Source organism: Pelmatolapia mariae, linkage group LG4, assembly GCF_036321145.2.
Source record: "Pelmatolapia mariae isolate MD_Pm_ZW linkage group LG4, Pm_UMD_F_2, whole genome shotgun sequence".
NCBI lineage: Eukaryota > Metazoa > Chordata > Actinopteri > Cichliformes > Cichlidae > Pelmatolapia > Pelmatolapia mariae.
Window position 1 is genome coordinate 8,377,239 of NC_086230.1, and position 17,802 is coordinate 8,395,040.

A 17,802-nucleotide genomic window follows, 5' to 3' on the forward strand; every position below is an offset into this window, starting at 1 on the left:
TCTTGTTTTAATTAGTTTTTGTTTCATTAGCAAAAAATAAATAAACCTTACTGGAACACCTTTAGATTATATTAATTTGATTTAAAGCACACTGCCACTTTTTCGGGTGCACTTATCAAACTTATTGTTAACACAAATATCTAATCCGACAGCAGCTCAGAGCATTTAATTATGTAGACATGGTCACAACGGCCTACTGAAGTTCAAACAGAGCATTAAGAAAGTGACTTTGAATGTGGCATGGTTGTTGGTCCCAGATGTATTGGACGGAGTATTTCACAAACTGCTTGTCTGCTGAGATTTTCCCACACAACAATCTCTAGGACTTGCAGAAAAAATATGAGATATCCAGCTAGCGGCAGTTCTCTGGGAGAAAATGCTTTTTTGATTTCAGGACAGAAACACCAGACTGCTTCAAGCTGATAGGAAAGCAATAGTAACTCAAATGACCCGTTTTAATCAAGGTATCAGAAGAGCATCACTGAATATGTAACATGTCGAACCTTGAAACAGATGGGCTGCAGCAACAGAAGACCACACTGGGTGCCACTCCTGTCAGAAACAGAAGCTTTAATTCAGGCTCACCAAAAATTGATCAACAGAAAAAGAAAGTCTGGATTTCTGCTGTGAAATTTGGCCTGAACATTAAATTTTGTATCATCAGTTTAGGCTGAACTCTTGGCACACTCAGTCCAACCTATCAACACCACAGCTTACCATAGTTGCTGACCATGTCCATCCCTTTATGGCTGCAGTGCACCCATTTTCTTACAGCTGCTTCCAGCAGGATAACACACCGTGTCACAAAAGCTCAGATCATCTCAAACTGGTTTCTTCAACATGACAGTGAGTTGACTGTACTCAAATGGACTCCACGGTCACCAGATCTCAATCCATTACAGCACCTTTGGGAGTTATTAATCTCTTGCTCTCTTCCACAGCATGTCTTTTGTCTCGTCTCCCTCTCCCTGAGCCTGGCTCTCCCAGAGGTTTCTTCCTGTTGAAAGGGAGTTTTTCCTTCCCATTGTTGCTAAAGTGCTCACTCATAGGGGGTTGTCTGATTGTTGGGTTTTCTCTAGATTATTTTAGGGGGTTTTACCTTACAATATTAACCACCCTGAGGCGACTTTTGTTGAGATTTGGTGCTATGTAACTACAATTGAATGTGGTGGAACAGGAGATTTGCATCCTCTGGCTACATCACATTTGGTAGAAGAAGACACTGAGACAAATATGACTGACAAAAATCTTTAATATGAAGCTTGAGATACAGCACTGTATTGAATATTGAATTCTGGTTTTAAAAAGCAGAGTCCCTTGTTTTTTTAACTGTAGTTCTTAGCCATTAACAAAAAAAAAAAAAAAAAAAAAAAAAAAAGGGGGGGGGGGGGGTGAAGTTGAAAAAAAACTGTAGTTTTCAGAATATAATGTAGAGGATCAAGAGAATAGGTCAGTGAGATGACAGAAGTTCTTAAACTTGACACATACCATGCGTGTCAACTCACAATGCAACTAATCTTTGCAAATACTCTCTGGATCTTTAACTATATGGTCGTCATGCACTATCGCAAGTTTTGCAGCAACTGACATCATTGAAATGATTAGATCTACGGTACATGAACTCCTCGTTAGGCTTGAGGGACGAGGGAAAACAAAACAACAAAAAAAAAAAAAAAAAAAAAAACAAAACTATGCACCAGGCAAACGAAAGACACAATTTGTTCAAGTATTTAAAAAACAAAACAAAAAGAACAAAAAAACCAATTACAGTTAAAATATTTCCCGTATTCATCAAAAATGAGGAAATTAAATTATGTACAAACATTTTCTTTCAAAATGCAAAGTATTTTGGGCTCAGACGACCCAACAGTCAAAAATATGTTACATGAAAGTGCAGTCAGAGTGAATCACAAAGGAGACACTGTAAAAATAAATAGATCAAAAAAAGAAGTTTAACAAGCTGACTTCACTTAGCCAAAGCACTAACACTGAAAGCTAATCAATTCATAGAATCACAGTTACACCCCCCCCCCAGCAGCAGTTTCCACATGTACATCCCCTCCAGTCCATCAAAAATATCTGCTGCCTCAGTTACCCAATCTTAAGAATGCAATCCTTCCAGTCGGAGCTGCCAGTCGCACACAGCAAGTATCACAGCAACACCGGAGGAGCAATTTCTGAAACTCCCAGGGTACGCACTGATCCCTGATGATAACGGCCCCGCCCACTTCTCACACGGCACTGGCGTGCCAACACTTCAGTGCACTGAGCCATCTCAGAGCTGACAGCCTGCTGCGGGGCCCCGGGACTTCACCGCCTTTACGCAGCAACTGACCCCGATTCCCTTTTTAAGGCGCCAGTTATTAACAGCACCCAGCTGTGCAGAGGAATAGCCAGTCAGTGCTCAGTGTTCACATACAGATAGGCCACTGAAGCCAGCACGTGTTGCTCAAGAGAGGAAGGCATTATTCTGTGCATCTTTGGGTCGAGAGATTTATTGGAAGTGACATTTTTGGAGGCAAAGAAATGGGTCTTTTTCTCCCCTTCTCACACGTCCTATGTGGGAAGTCTTCATGTCCTATTTTAAGCCATTTCAGCAGCCAAAGAGGACTGAAACAGAGCACGCATCTTCCTCAAGAAGCCTCTAAAAATAAAGGCCATTATGCAGAAGCACAAAAGAGCTCAGTTCATTTTGCAGTCAGAGAATTTGCACGTTAAAGTTTCTACTTTGTGAATCGTCCGAGACTAGCAGTTGCTCTCAGTGGTTTCTTCTGGCTTTTGTGCTTGTGGCGCAGAACAAAGTCAAAGTTGGCTGTTGTAGACATAGCATAGAAGACGTTTGCCTTGTCTGGTATGAGAAACTCTGGAAAGATGAAAAGAAAAAAAAAAGAAAAAAAATCACTGTCAGAAGAGCATTTTCCTTTCTGTCACCAGTTAAGCAATTTTTTTTATAAAGGAGTTCTCTTCTGACCTTTGCTCTGAGAGATGACCTGTGTCAGGGTGAAGTCCTGCCAGGTCATGTGCTCAAGGTGATGTTTCTCCAATGCCCTCTGGATCACCTGTGCAGTTTTGTCCTGGCTGGTCAGCTATGAAAAACAAAGAATAACGAGTGCTGTTACACATAAACACACACACAATAGTGAAGACGGAAGTTCATGGGCCACTGCGTTTAAGGAGCATTACCTCTTTGGCTCATATTACACATTCAAAGAGCACTGCAATAGCAATAGAAGCATTCTGAGCCTTAGGATGTAGCCCTGTCCCACTCACAACTGTGACCTTTACTTTCAGCAGTTGGAGCAAAGCTTCTCTGCCCTCAAATCTGTATTTACCATTACCATACAAGTCTGACTTTGTGACAAATGATGAGAAGGATCAGTTCTCCTGATCACATCCACTGAGAATGAACTACTGGCTGTAGCACTTGTTTAAAGTATATAACTGAAGCTGGTTTCACTTTTCTAAAGGTTACCTCTACTTTTGCAGATATGAACGATATAAAACAAATTATTTGAATCGTAAGTATTCACACTAACTACACCCCAAGATAGAAAAGCAGTAACAGGTGAAGTAAACGCAAAAGGCCAATCGTATGTTCTGATAGTCCTTATGGTCGAACTGAATGAAGATTTGAATGAAGGGGCAGATTTGCTAAGTGGTGTGAATTATTGTGATGCTGCAGTTCAAAGTTGATCTATAAACAGCGAGCTGTAATTTGTATACAAAGACCCAGCCAGCTCACTTCATTCTACCAGGGGAGAGTAAAATATCAGCAGACCCAATGAGGGAAAGTGACACAAGCCTACTAACTAAAATTATACAGTGCAAGTTCAGGTTTTATGCATGCGTTGCTTTGCACTGAAAACAGTAAGGCGATTCAAGTTGATGAGGAGGCTGAAGGAGTGTTTTTGTTATACAGGGATAACTTCTGATAGAAATCGTTGGGTGCTACGCATGAGATCCTGAGAACTGAGACTCAGGTGGAGTCCAGGATTTATTCAGAGGACAGCTGCATGATTACAAAATACTCCACCAGTATGTCCTGTATGATGTGTAGAACAGTAAATATCATTTACTTTTTGTTTACAGATGACTATGTGTAATTAGAGATCTTAAAAAAAAAAACAAGCAAGCAAATAAACAAACTGTCAAATTCTCCACTTACTGAACATCATACATCACAACGCGAGGATGAACTCACCAGGATACTTTTGTACATGTTGCCGTTGTTGTGGCCCAGATCCACGCTCACCCTGATGATGCAAGAGTCATCCACCTGACGGTTGTACACGGGCAGTGAGGTCATAGACACCGAGCGCTTGTGGTAGGCCGCTTGAGGCTTCGGCCGCGCCCCCCCACAGGGTGAGGCTGCAGAGCTGAGGTCTGCTTGGCAGTCAGGGGAGTCTGCAGACGAATCAGCTGAGATGCTGGGAGAGGACGAGGAAGAGGAGGACGAGGACAAAGAGAAGGACTCGGACACGTTGTTGTAAGAGCTGTGAAAGGACTGCAGAGGAGAGAAGATGGGGGACAGAAATGAGAGAAAGAAGACTGCTGAGTATTATTGTGTCAGAGTATTTGAAGCCTTTCACAAGTGTCTGGTCTGCAGGGGAAAGCTAGGCTATTGAACCATGGTGAAGCAGAGAACTGTAGGCCATTAAACACCACTCCAGCTCAGCTAAGCACCTCCTCGATACAAACTCCACTTGTGGAGAGCTCACGCTAGTTTCGATTGCCCTTTTGTGAAGTAGAGATTATGTAACTTTTTCAGTTTTTAAAAAGACATTCAGTGCATTTTACTTCCCATTAGGAATGTTTCAGAGGTTTGTTTGACTGCTTTAAAAAAGGGTAATTGTTTGTACAGTGTAAACAGTGACTTATTCTAAAACCGAGAGACCCAGTCTGAAGGCACAGCGTGACAAAGCTTTCAACAAAGACTCCACTGTTAATGCAGCCAATGACAAAGGATGGACACAAAACATTCGGGGAAACGATTGCAATGATGCACGCAGCTAAACACGGCCGTTTACCTGCAGCTTGATGGAACAGGTTGGGTTTGGGGAGGACAGATCTTCCATCTCAGACCCACTGGATCCAGAAGATGAAAGACTGATCTGGTCAGCAGGCGGTTTCTTAGTGCCGTCACTCGCCATCTTGAGACTGAAGACAGAATGAGCTTTCATTAGAAATGCCACACCCGCCCCATTCAGTTACTTGAACAATGTAGTTTAATACCAGAGTATACACATCACATGATTCACTTCCATTTTACTGCATACCACAAGTTGTAATCTAAACATCTCATTGTTCTTATACTGAGGTAAAACATGTAATGTGAACCAACAGTGGCTTTACTCCAAGTTTTGCATGCAGCTCTTTGTGCTTAGTTTAATGTGCATGTTTGAATATGCAAACTGGACTATAGCATGAGACTCACAAGGAGAGTTTCATCGAGAGTGTGCGCTGGCTCCATGGAGGTGGCGAACACAAGTCCACAGGAGGCTCCAGGTGTCTCGACAGCTCGTAGCTGTAATAAGATGATGTTACTGAGCACCAGGGTACCTGACATCTTACTGACATATCACTTCATTCCGAACTCAAAAAATTAAACTCAGAAAAAGAACTCGATAAAAAGCACAGAGACTTTCAGACTTTCTGAAAGGTGCTAGCGAACATTCCCCCATTCTCAATTCTCAGTTTGCACATCCTCTCCTCCGCATGTTAGTCAGCACCAGAGTTTGGTGCACAGAAGGCGAGGAAGATACAAGGGGGGAGTCGAGGCATTTTACAAAGTCAGACATCTTTGACTCAAGCAATCTCAGTTAAATAGGACATTTGACACAGCTGCATCATGTCTAGGGTGAGTTATGAGACAATGGCTTTATCATGACACAATGAGATAAAGCCATCATGCATATTTTAAATGTCACACACACACAAGCAATGAAGGGTAGCAGGTTTTGGATTATTTAGAAAAAATAATTAGGTTATGAATACAAAAGGATTTGTTCTTCTACCACCAAAAAGTCAGTGGAAACATTATCAAATGATCCTTTGAGTGGAGTAATATCAAAGGAAAGCAGCTTTATTCGTCCAAATGGAGATTTAACAATGACAGTATTATGTATATTATGTCTTCTCTGATGGCCTTCCTTTCATGTCCATGTTAAAATCAGGGTGTTTCAGCTCACCTCTCCTGATCAGTGAGCAGCTTGTGTCTCTGCAGCCAGGCAGCAATGCGGGGCTGGTGTCCGAGACTGTATTGGGAACAGGAAGCCTGCAGCAGACGGATCTGTGACAGAACATCAAATTCCTGTAGGCAAGGAGAGGCATGTTGATGAATAAACAGATAAACCAGGCTGACAGACGCTTCCGCATAGTGACACAACAAAGAGATTCTTTACGGTTACACAGCTTTTGTGTTTTAATCACAGTCTGTGCAAATCTTAAAGAAAAAATAAAAAGCTTTCAGCCTGACACATACTAAGATGTAGGAATGTAAATGTTCAAACTCAGTTAACAAAGAGCTGACGGTCTTATGTGCACAACTTTGCCTTTCCCCTCTCCCCCCTCCCAGCAGACAAAAACAAGTGACAATAAGAAACACTTACTCTCCTCCTCTTCTCAAAGTTTATAAGTCCACCCTGTAAAAACAGTACACTATTAGATTTCATTTATTACATAGCAATCATTAACTGGATTACAAAGTGACACAATAACAGCACTAAATTAAATGATACACCCTTGTGTTTTTCCATCAGCATGAAATATTAGCCAAAACGTACCCGAGTTTAGTTATCAGGGGTGATTTATGCACTGAAAACTGAGTTCTCCCTGATAAAAGTAGTTTCCCAGGCCAAGATGATAACACCAAAACACAGTAACTGGTAAACCAAAGTGGTTGAATGAGCCAAAAAAAATCTCTCAGTTACTACTAGAACCAAGTTTATTTATGTGTATATAAATGGGCAAAATGCAGTTATGTTTATAATCTCCCATGAAGAGCATCTGATTGCAGCGCAAACATCATTTAATCAGGTTTCAAAGTATACAGTGTTGCATACATACTGAGTGTATCCAGCACATTGTGAACACTTTGAACCCTTAAGTCTATGAAATAATATCCAGAGGACGTGTTAGACAAAAGTACCTCCACAGTGTCTGGCAGAGCAGTGTCCAGCATGGTGAGGACGGTCAGATACGTGCCGAGGTATGGAACCGCTCCACTTGATGTACTCTGCAGGCAGACGACACGTAAGCACACAGCTAATAGGGAAACAGTTATATTTTCTTGTGCCAATATAGCTGGTTTTTATTGCTTTATTGTGGCTAATGGGTTAAAATTTACAACATTCAGACAAGACAGGACCTGTTAGCAGCACTGTGAGGTCTTATTACAACCCAGGAGAATGTGCATATGACTCATACAAGACCCCAGCCAAGTCTATTATTACTGTCCTATAATCCTGGTGATCTGAGGCCATTTGAAACTTGCTCAGCACTGAGTGGGGCTAAACATAGTTTTGGGCTTGTGCCATGATAGATAGATACTCCACCCACACTCAGTGAAATCAGCTCTCTTGTGCCTTGCTGAATTGTAGAACAGGGATTTTTTGCATGAATCCCTTTTCAAAAGCTGAAAACAAATCCTGCATCACATGAAAAGAGACTCCTAGGATGACGTTGTAGTATCTGCTTACGTCAAATTCAGCCATAAATGACACTGGTTGTGTCGCATGTCGTCAGAACCTGTCACACACACCACCACCCCCCACCACCACCCCACTTATCCACCCCCCACCCTGAAGAATGGCTTACCATCTGTCTGGAGAGTGGACACCGTTTCAATATCCTTGGAGAAACGTTATCAGGCGTGGGACCTCCTTCCTGTGACACACAGTCAGACAAAGCTATATTCAGTTCAATGTTATTTGGATCATTTCCCCTCCCGTCTGTGTGCTCTGAGTGTTCAGTATATGTATGTAAAGCAGCATGTAAAAGATGCCGGCCTGTGTGCCAGCTTATGAAACAGTACAGCCTTTACTTGTTTCTTTGGTGCAATATTAGATTTTATTACACATTAACTCAGATACCCTGTTTAACAGTTAGCTTTCAAAGGAAGAGAGGCCACTTGCAAGCTTCACGACTCTCAAAACAGACTCAAACTCCCTATAAGACGGAGTGATTGTTTTTACATTGATAAAAACCACTGGCTGAATAAAACACTGAAAAGTGAAGGAGGGGGAGGTCATTTTTCACTGAATAAAGCATGTTATTGTGAAGCTGTGGTTGCTATGTACAGAAAGTTTTGGTGATCTAATCCAGTTCTCTATTGAACACTTCTACAGTAGCCAGACACAAGATACGGCTGACACAGTTGCCGCAAGGAGACTAAACTTAAAAGAAGAAAAATGGAAAACATTGTGTTCTAGTTTGCCATCAAAACGCCGCTAAACATTTCTGTAAATATGAACTCAAAAATTAAACTCTCTTAACCTCCTAGGACCTGGCGTCCACATATGTGGACATCACATTTTGGGTTATTTAGACCAAAATACTCAATTTTGCTCTACAACTGCCTGATATCCACTTACGAGGACATTATACTGCTACTGTTCTATCGAAATTTTAAACGAATATCCTCATATGTGGCTCTCATTTTTCTTAGAAACAAAAATTAGGTTAAAAAAAAAAAAATCTGGTAATTTTTTGTTTTCTAATTCATCGGGTCCCAATATGCCCAAATATCAAAGAGAAATTAAAAATGCATGCCGTGGAAGAGTTCGGGTCTTAGGAGTTTAAGAGTGAAAAAACAAAAAACAAACGAACATGAAACAGGAAAACAATCACCTCCAAACTAATATTCTCCAAACTTTAAGCATGTGAAACAATCTTTGTAGCTTTTAAAACTTCAGATTCTGTTATAATTTTGGCATTAATGTAAATTTACAATCTAAACAATTCAAGATTCTGCGTTAAAACTAATCTCAGTGATTTCAATTAACCTCAAATCCCAATCATCTCAATTGACTGCTGAGAGAAAATCATGCACAGCTGCTCGGGCTGACCTCTGCACTGGTAAACATTAACCTTAGATCTGCACAGAGTTCAAGAATCAACCATATGCATTCACTGTGGAAATTTATAGGTGGAGAATTTAAATGTTTAAACTTTACAACATTAAAAACAATGATAATGAACCAGGAAACAGAAATTCCAATTAAACGTTTACCACTATCTCTGCATAGCTCTGAGCACCTGTGGGTTTATTTTGCCTGTTCATTAGCATGTTTCCCAGTAATGCCTTGTTGGTATCAAGGTTTCAGAATAGTATCAGAATCAAACATTGTTCTAAGGAAATTTACACACCTGGTGTCAAATGATGCACCACTCAAACACTTAAACTTCTCATCAAGCAGCAGGTAAAATTTATGTTCTACTTCCTTCCCTGTCCCCTCTCTCCAAACTGCTCAGAGCAGATGGCTGCTCCTCCCCGAGCCTGGTTCTACCAGAGGCCTTTTCCTGTGAAAAGGGAGTTCTTCCTGCCCGCTGACGCCAGGTGTTGGTTATAAGGGATCACTGGTATTCTCCCCTCAATGTATTGTATTATAGGCCATTTACCCTGAAGTAGAGCTGGGCGATATAAGATTTTTTCATATCACGATATGTTTTTTTCATTTCAGGCGATAACGATATATATCACGATATAAGCCAAATAACTATATTTGTAAGATTTAAATGTGCCGTTGCTCACAAGTGAAATGTGAAATAATCTGCAGCTTGTTTTGATTTAAATATTTATTTCCCATAATAAGTTCAACAGGGTAGATGTACTTAAGGAACATGAGACTTCAGTTTCAGATAAATAAAGGCAAATATTGCAAACTACACAAAACGCAGCCGCTAAAGCGTTTAAGTTTCAAAATAGAACAAACAAAACAGACTACTAAATTGTCAATTCCACTTAGAAACAAAATATTAATTCTAAAAATAAATCTTAGTTCGTTTTACAGAAGAACAGACAAAATTGACTAACTTTTGTCAATATCAAATAAACAGAACTAAAAGGAAATTCTCAATCTCTCCTTGTTGTATAGCTTAGCTTTTCAAACAGTTTTAACAGTTACTTTAGTCTGACAAAAGCCGAATGACGAATTAGCGCTTTCAGGCAGAGATTGAGCATGCACCGGTTTATTGTATTTCCAGACTTGCTTTCGGCACAATTTACAGTGCGCGCTACTCTGTTTTTTGTCAGACTTGAAATAGCCGAAATACCTTCACACTACGGAACTTCTATGGCCCTTCCGTTCGACAATCTCTCCGGCATTGGAACCATCATCGTTTTTTTCTTCGGTAACCTTCGCTCACGCTCTCGGTTGATTTTTCTCTAGTCGGCAAACTCATTTCCTCCATTACCTGGGCAGCCCGGCTGCAAAAACAAATACACATGTGCGCCTTGGCACTTGTGCTGTACGTAACAAGTCACGTGACGTGACGCTGCGGCTGTGATTGGTTCGGCTCTGCGCTACTTAATTTGGATTGGCTGTTCTTTTTTTTTTTTTTTTTTTTTTTTTTAAGAGGACAAGAGAGTTGAGGCCTATCGCAATAGTTTAATTTTTCTATCGAGAAAAAGTTATTTCGCAATACATATCGTTATCATTCTATCGCCCAGCTCTACCCTGAAGTAAGCTTTCAACATGGCACAAGTCTAAATGGACGAGTACAAGTGCAAACACTAAAGCATATGTAAGAAGTTTTAGTCTCACCTCCATCAGGAATTCTCTGTTGGCAAGAACACAATTCTCATCAGGGAAGGTCGCACAGAGGTTATCAAACGCAGCCACGTTATCTCTGCAAAGACAATGATAAAGAGCCACAGCCACCAGATATTTTAATTATTAACAATTATACAGGATGGCAGGAGTTAAAACTTGACATATTACTGCCTGTTTACACCATTAAAGGAAAACCACAAAAAGTTATGTCTCACTCATCTTTGAACTTAGAATTTGCTTACTGCAGCGTTTCATGACCCAACCTATAATATGGGTCGTCTAAAAGCCCAGCATTTGCTGACTCGCTCCATAAATTGAACTTAATGAGGGTTCAAACCGCTCGTTAAATGATGATTATGTAGCAAACTACACAAACAACAAAAGCAAAAGTGGCCTTTGAACCTGCAGTTATCCAACCATACCTGCTGACAGCCGCCCAGGTCTTCCTCAGCCTGTAAACGGCATTGGACTGCAGTGCCGACAGGATCGCCTTGAGAGAAGAGAAGTTCTTCAAGCGACGACACTCCTGTAGAATAAACTTGTACTCAGTGAATGCACATCATTTAAAAATAACCCATTAGTACTTCTTGTGTTGTGACTTAGAACCAATATTAAAATCCAAACGCCTAAAAGCTGCAAAACAACCACAGCATCTCAACTGACCTGCGCTACTTTGATCCACTTCTCTATGATGCGAGCCCTTTGCGCTGGCGAGGTGGGAGCTAGAGGGGAGGAAGTGGGACTGCCATCTGTAGGCCAGCAGAGCAGCGACCCGATGACCTGGTTGGTGACTGCATTGAACTGTGCAATGGTGGCTCGGATGGTGGGCGACATGTTTTCCTTCTTGTCTCGTTGGGACCATACACAGCCCAGACACTGGTATGGGACCACTTTGGCAAAGAGAGCCTGGAACATCAAGAAAACCAAATCAGGCTCTGATCATTGTAATACAACATGGGGGGAAAAAATGGTGTAAAGTTCTCCTCTAACATACAGAGTCCACTCGAGTGAGCTGTTCAGCAATGGCTGCAGCAGAAAAATCCATGATGCCACCTTGATCCTGAGAGTTTTCACTGCCTGAATCTTCATCACCAGACCCCAGATCATCTTGCTCAAGATCGGCAGACGCAGAACTGCCATTTGATGCCACTTCTGAAAGAGCCAGCATCAGCAATAATCATAAAAGTGCAATCACGCCTCGAAGTAAATTATGAAACAACCAGGAGTGGTTGTTGTTGCGCGTGGCCATAATTGCTATGGCTCATGCTACGCAGCGAAGGATCACCTTCTTTCTGGAATGTCCTGAGCAGCTCCTCAACTTGCCCGGCGAGTGAGCAAAAGTTGGGCTGGCTGCGCATGCTGTCATGCATCGCAGAGCTGATCCTCAGGTGATCCAAGAGCAACCGAAGCGCCGGGTGTAGAGGAGGGTCCCTGAAGTCCTCGCTATACTGATCCAACCACGTCTGGACAAAGGCCAACAGAGGGCTGGAGAAGGCAGGAGAAAAGCTGTTACATTTTTAAATGACACATTAAGCCAAGGAGGTACAGCAGAAACATAATGGAGACATGCTTCATATACACTTTACCTACCTCCGGTAACATTTGCCATTATCCAGATCTGACAAAACACTGTCTCTGGATATAAAAAACACAAACAAAAATTCATTTGTTATTGTTTTGTTTGCATATTATAAATACTTAAACCTGCTGCTAACCACAGTCTAAAACCTTTCTGTGCATAATAGCTGTTGTTGTAAGCCTCTGGATAATGAGCACCTGCAAGCTACTGATTATTACATCAAAGCTGGCTGAAGGCCACTGCTTCATCAGGTGGAAACAACGGAAGAAAAGATCCTCAAGCAACACATCGGTACCTCTGAAAGAGTAGCTCTATGAGCTTCGTGGGGCTGGTGAAGGTTCTGTACGTGGAGAGGAAGATCCTGCTGTAGTCCTGTTCCTGGCAGCCAAAGTCGAGGAGGTGATTCACAAGCAGGTCCAAGGTGGCGGCCTTCAGTCGTCGCACCTTGCAAGTTCTGTACTGCACGAAACCAGAGCATGGGCTCCCCTCAGTAGCGTTTGCGGAGGACGGGACGGGCTCTCGACGCAGGGTGACCCCGTAAACGGCACCATCTTCAGTCTCTTCGCCCCACTCCTGCACTGGGTTCTGGGAACAAAAGCAGCGATCATCGGAGCTGAACACATGGACAGACACACACATGGTATATACCAAAGAATGTTTCAGGTCACAACATTAGTGTCAGAGGTTGACACACGAAAAGGTAAAAATAGCAAGCCAAACACACAGATGATCCTGCAGAAAAACGAGTAACACAAAAAGCCACACTGATCCCACATGAACCACAGCAACTACATAATATTTGTTTATAGTCATAACCAAGTCTACTATCAGTGCGCAAACAAGCTGTGCTAGCTTGAGAAAATACTTAGTACTCATTTTCACAAGGCAGAAAGCTAGAATTTCCTAGAATTTTACAGGTACACACGAATGTTTTTGGACAAACAGAGCTTTTAGATCATAAGTTATCACATCAAATATTACATCAAAGCAAAATTCTCACTGAGCACAAAGTTGCCATCACAGTGAGCAATCAAGAAAATAATAAAATGGTGCACTGGAGGACTATAGTTGGTTAGTGCCAAGAGCAGGTGTCATGTTTTTAGTGAAACATACTGGTTTATCATTACATAAAGTTCAAACAAGACGCCTGACCCGGTCTGAAACTCAGTGCACTTAAGAAAGGGAAATGGAGGTTTAAAAAAAAGAGAGAGAGAGAGAGAGAGAGAAAAGGAACACTGAATACTCAGCACTTTTTTAAAGATTATTAGTGCAGCAGAGAGTAGCTGCATCATAATCTGCAAAGGTTGTTTGAAGGGAACCGAAAACATCTTCTTCTTTTTTTCCCCCCTTTCTTTTTCTTTTTTTTTTTTTTTTTTTTTTTTAAACACTCAAGACTGAAAATCAGCTGCAATATGAGGACAACTGTCAAATGTCACCAGTAACAACACTGAACGATTTCTCATCCATTTCTATGTCTACTTAATCTTGCCATCTCGTAAGTAAATAATCAAAATTGCTTCAGCTGAGGCTGAGATATCCTGAATTTAGGACATATAAGCTCAAATAAATTAAAAAAAGGTTTCTTGATGTTGAAACCAAAGACATGTTGCTTTCACATTCTGAGAAAACTCTGCTTTACACATTAACTCTGGACTGCACCTCTAGATGCTCATAGCCAGTGCCAAGCAATCTGGGTCACACGAAATTTGTTACTACTGTACACAGCTGAAAGAGACTGAAAGCTCAGTACTGAAAACAGTGTGTCATAAGCTCAGTCCATATATGATATCCATATATCATATATGGGGTGGGCTTTGCACAGACACAAAGCTGATAAAAGTAACAGACTGTTAAAAGGCTCCGGACATCTCATTTAAAACCACGGTGGGAGGTCTTGCATGCTTTTTAGTCAATCATTTTTAAAAAGCCATTTTGCAGTGGCAAACATTCAGCCTCCATGTCTGCTAACCAGTAACACTCCAGCCCCATTGTCCTTCATACTAATCAGAGCAGCACAAATGGAAAACTGTTTTCCACTCACTGTGTCACCAGTGTGCTGGCGGTACTAAGCACCGCCAAATCCATCTCAGAGTGAGAAAGCATAGATATTTATTATCTGACTCTGAGTGCAGCCGATCGCTGAGGTTAACAAGCTGCTTTGGGGTTCAATGATGGAGCTCATCCAGAGGACCCAACGAGACATAACCAGGGAAGCAAACATGTTGTCACTCTTGAACTTCTGTAGGCCTAACAATACGTTTGAGTCACAGAAGCATGTGTAGGCATGAAAATGACGACTGCTATTCAAGTTGCACTTTTTTCCCCAAGCAAGCACTGCAGCTGGCACAGTGACAGCGTTCAAATAGTACAAAATCAGCTTTTACCACCATAGTCCCTTTACTTGAAATGACAGCAACCGCTGTTTTACGGGTACATCAGGACTGGGATTATTATGATAGATGGGAACACATTTAAAACACACTTTGCCTCCAAAGTGTGTTTTAAATGTGTTTAAACGTTTTAAAAGCAATGGTATTCAAATGTAACGCATGAGAGGAGGAAGCAGACTTTGTGCAGCTTCATAGACGAGCCTGTGACAGCCCACAGCCACCTCCAGCACAGGTCTGCAGACTTACCATCGTTATCTCCCATTTTCCCATCTCGCCTGGTCGCTTAAGGAGCGCCGAGTTTCATCTCAAGAGGTCCTGAACCTAAAATGAACTTCCAGCCTTCCCGAAGAGTAAGGTCAGGGCTTCATCTTCATCTGAAAACTTGTTTCTTTGCTCTTTTTTTTGTTAGTGTTTTTCCCTCCAATAATTTCGTCTCGAACTACATTCGTACACCGTTTACAATTAGCGATAAATCCCGTCTTCGTTACATTTTATGCCGATATACAAACGCGGAGGGTCTTTTCTATCTATTTAAACCAACGCGGACTGCATCTTAACCCGCAGTAGTCCTCTAACACCCTCTGCGGACTCTGGTCGACAGTCTCCCTGACTAACCGAACCTCCCTCGGCTTTATAAACAGGAGGCGACTCCTGGAGCCGAGTGAGTGCTGAGGTGTGTCTGTGAGCGGAGGGGGCGCATCGGACTCCGCCTTACTTTTTCCCTTTAAGGACAGGTGCCTGCTTGCATGTGTTTGCTAAGAGTTAAATGGAAATATAGATGTGCTTATGGCTATAAACACATTTTTGTTTATTTGGGGTTGAAAAAAATACAATAATTCTGTGGGACTATTTTTTGCAAAACGCAAGTTGACGAGAAGCTCTAGCTAACTAGCTATGCTACCAGCTTGCCACAGTTATCAGTTTTAGGGAGCATGGACTGCTAAAATGAGTCTGTTTTTTACATGTAAATAAATAAATATAGCCTAAATGGTTTCAGGACGTTTTCCACTCATACTGCAACCAGTAACATGTACAATTCAACTGAAAAGCAATCTTTTAGGGAGAAAAATAAGTGCACACCTGCCATCAGTTCAAGTGACTTTTATTGAAATTGTATCAAGTTCAACTGCTCTTCAAGGCCTTCCTTGACTTGCAGGTTCCTACGGCAGAACCAGAGCTTAAACAACATTTCAGGGATCTCATTGCTGAAATGTATGAGACAGGAAGGGGTTGCAAAAAAATTCCCAAGGCATTACCTATACTGTGGAATACAGTAAACACAGTAATCAACAAGGGGAGAAAATATAACTGGATGTCCCTCCAAAACTGATGAAAAGACTGGTTAGAAGCTGCAGGAATTCCAGGTGTGGACTGGTCATGTACTACATGTACTGTGAGCGATGTGGTAACGAGGAAAGACAAAGAAAAAGACATCCATGCCGCGCTAAACTTTGCAAAAACATACATCAAGTCTCAAAAAAGCATGTAGGTAAGTCTTTCTTATGAGACCAGTGTTGATTTTTCTGTCCATAATTCCAAAAGATAAGTTTGCCACAAAAACAGCACTGTACATCACCAAAAATACCCACATTGAAGCACGGTGGTGCCTGTGGGACGCTTTATCATCAGCTGGAACTGGAGCTTTAGTCAATGTGGGGGGAATTTTTTGAACTGACAAATACTAGTCAGTCTTATCACAAAACCTTCAGGTATCTGCTAGAATGCTGCAGAGGACCTTTGAGCAAAACAAAACCCCAAACTTATCTCCAAACTAACAAAAGAATTGAGTTTTCAGACAATTAAAGACTTGTAGTGAGCCAATTGTAATTGTTTTAAATGACGCATTATAGTGTATATGCACTAGAAGCCTATTTAAAATGCTACAGTATTAATTACCCAAAAAGAAAATGTGCATTCTGGGTAATGAGTGTTTAAAATGATGCTCTTGTTGCTAATACCTAGGCTGGATTATCATATAGGCATTGTGGACACTGGACCAGGGTTTCATGCCACTTGGCAGCACACCCAAGCAGCAAATTTTAGGTTTTGGTGCTTTTATAACCAAAAACATGGGTATATATGTTTATTTCTTCATGACAGAATTATTATTTTGTAGAATACCAAAGCTCAGGAGAGCAAAAACATCATCATAAAGACAGACATTAAGAACAGGAAGGAGACAACAACAGTTGTATGAGAAGATTTCTGTTTATCATAAATCATCCTTATGAAAAACATAGAGGAAAAACTCTGCTGGTTCATTTTCCTTTTAATATTAGATACTTTAAGGCTGAAGTTTTGATGGTTGAGATGTTGTGCTCTCCGTTATGATTCAGAGCTATTATGTGTGTATAGATCTTGTTATTGAGGAAAGAAGAAAAGTTGGATAGGTCCCTTCAAACATTTGTGCCCAGGGTCTCCAACTTGATCATGTAAGCATGGCTATTTTTATAGTGGGATGTTACTAAGCACGATCATATTCAGAAGCTGTCCCCTACATCATCTGCCTGAAAGTCTTCCTCAGTAATCTCCAGTAACTACACATCTCTGTAAGTTCAGCATTAGACCATGACGGGCGTTCAAGCTAATTGTGAGATTCCAAAACAGGCCATTCAGGAACAGAGTCCATAGCCTCTCCTTTAGCAGGTGAATGTAAACACAGTCTTCTAATGTCAAACTCAGCACATGTCACATCATTTTCCACTGTGAACATAAAGCATATAAGCAAAGAGCTTGTTGGTTACTGACTGTTCCAAAGGGTTACACAGAAAACACAAGTATGGAAAAATGTGTGAAATTCAAAGTAGGAGAATGTTATCAGGATCACGTGATATGGTCATAAGATCAGGACATCTGCAGATTTCTGTCTGTCACTGATTCCACTGATATGTTGTTGCTAAAAAGAAAGTAAGTTATATGTAATTAAGTATGTATTTTATTGGTTTTTAAGCTATATTCAACTTTATTGTTGATGATCTGTATGGAAATATATGTATGCTTAATCCCCATGTTATTTTTGTTCTCTAACCTATGAACTATGAGGAAATAAGTGCGTATGTGT

General features: G+C 41.1%; 1 protein-coding gene across 1 annotated transcript; it reads right to left on the reverse strand.

Annotated features, from left to right (window-relative positions):
- Positions 1-1,389: 1,389 nt before the first annotated feature.
- LOC134625262 (ral guanine nucleotide dissociation stimulator-like 1) lies at positions 1,390-15,334 on the reverse strand. Its single transcript, XM_063470469.1, has 17 exons — positions 14,988-15,334; positions 12,647-12,936; positions 12,363-12,407; positions 12,058-12,257; positions 11,767-11,924; positions 11,436-11,678; positions 11,195-11,298; positions 10,764-10,848; positions 7,816-7,884; positions 7,148-7,234; positions 6,609-6,641; positions 6,189-6,310; positions 5,435-5,524; positions 5,028-5,157; positions 4,202-4,504; positions 2,972-3,086; positions 1,390-2,863 (listed from the first exon to the last, which is right to left on the reverse strand). Exons 1-17 carry the CDS (start codon positions 15,009-15,011, stop codon positions 2,724-2,726), a joined length of 2,238 nt encoding a protein of 745 aa, XP_063326539.1. The 5' UTR covers positions 15,012-15,334; the 3' UTR covers positions 1,390-2,723.
- Between the last annotated feature and the right edge of the window lie 2,468 nt (positions 15,335-17,802).

Coding starts and splice junctions, on each gene's coding strand:
- LOC134625262 (XM_063470469.1), bottom strand. CDS start 15,011: ATGGGAAAATGGGAGATAACGATG. Junction 7,885..10,763: donor ACAGAGAATTCCTGATGGAG/GTGAGACTAAAA, acceptor TGTGTGTCACAG/GAAGGAGGTCCCACGCCTGA. Junction 6,311..6,608: donor ACTTTGAGAAGAGGAGGAGA/GTAAGTGTTTCT, acceptor CCTTGCCTACAG/GAATTTGATGTTCTGTCACA.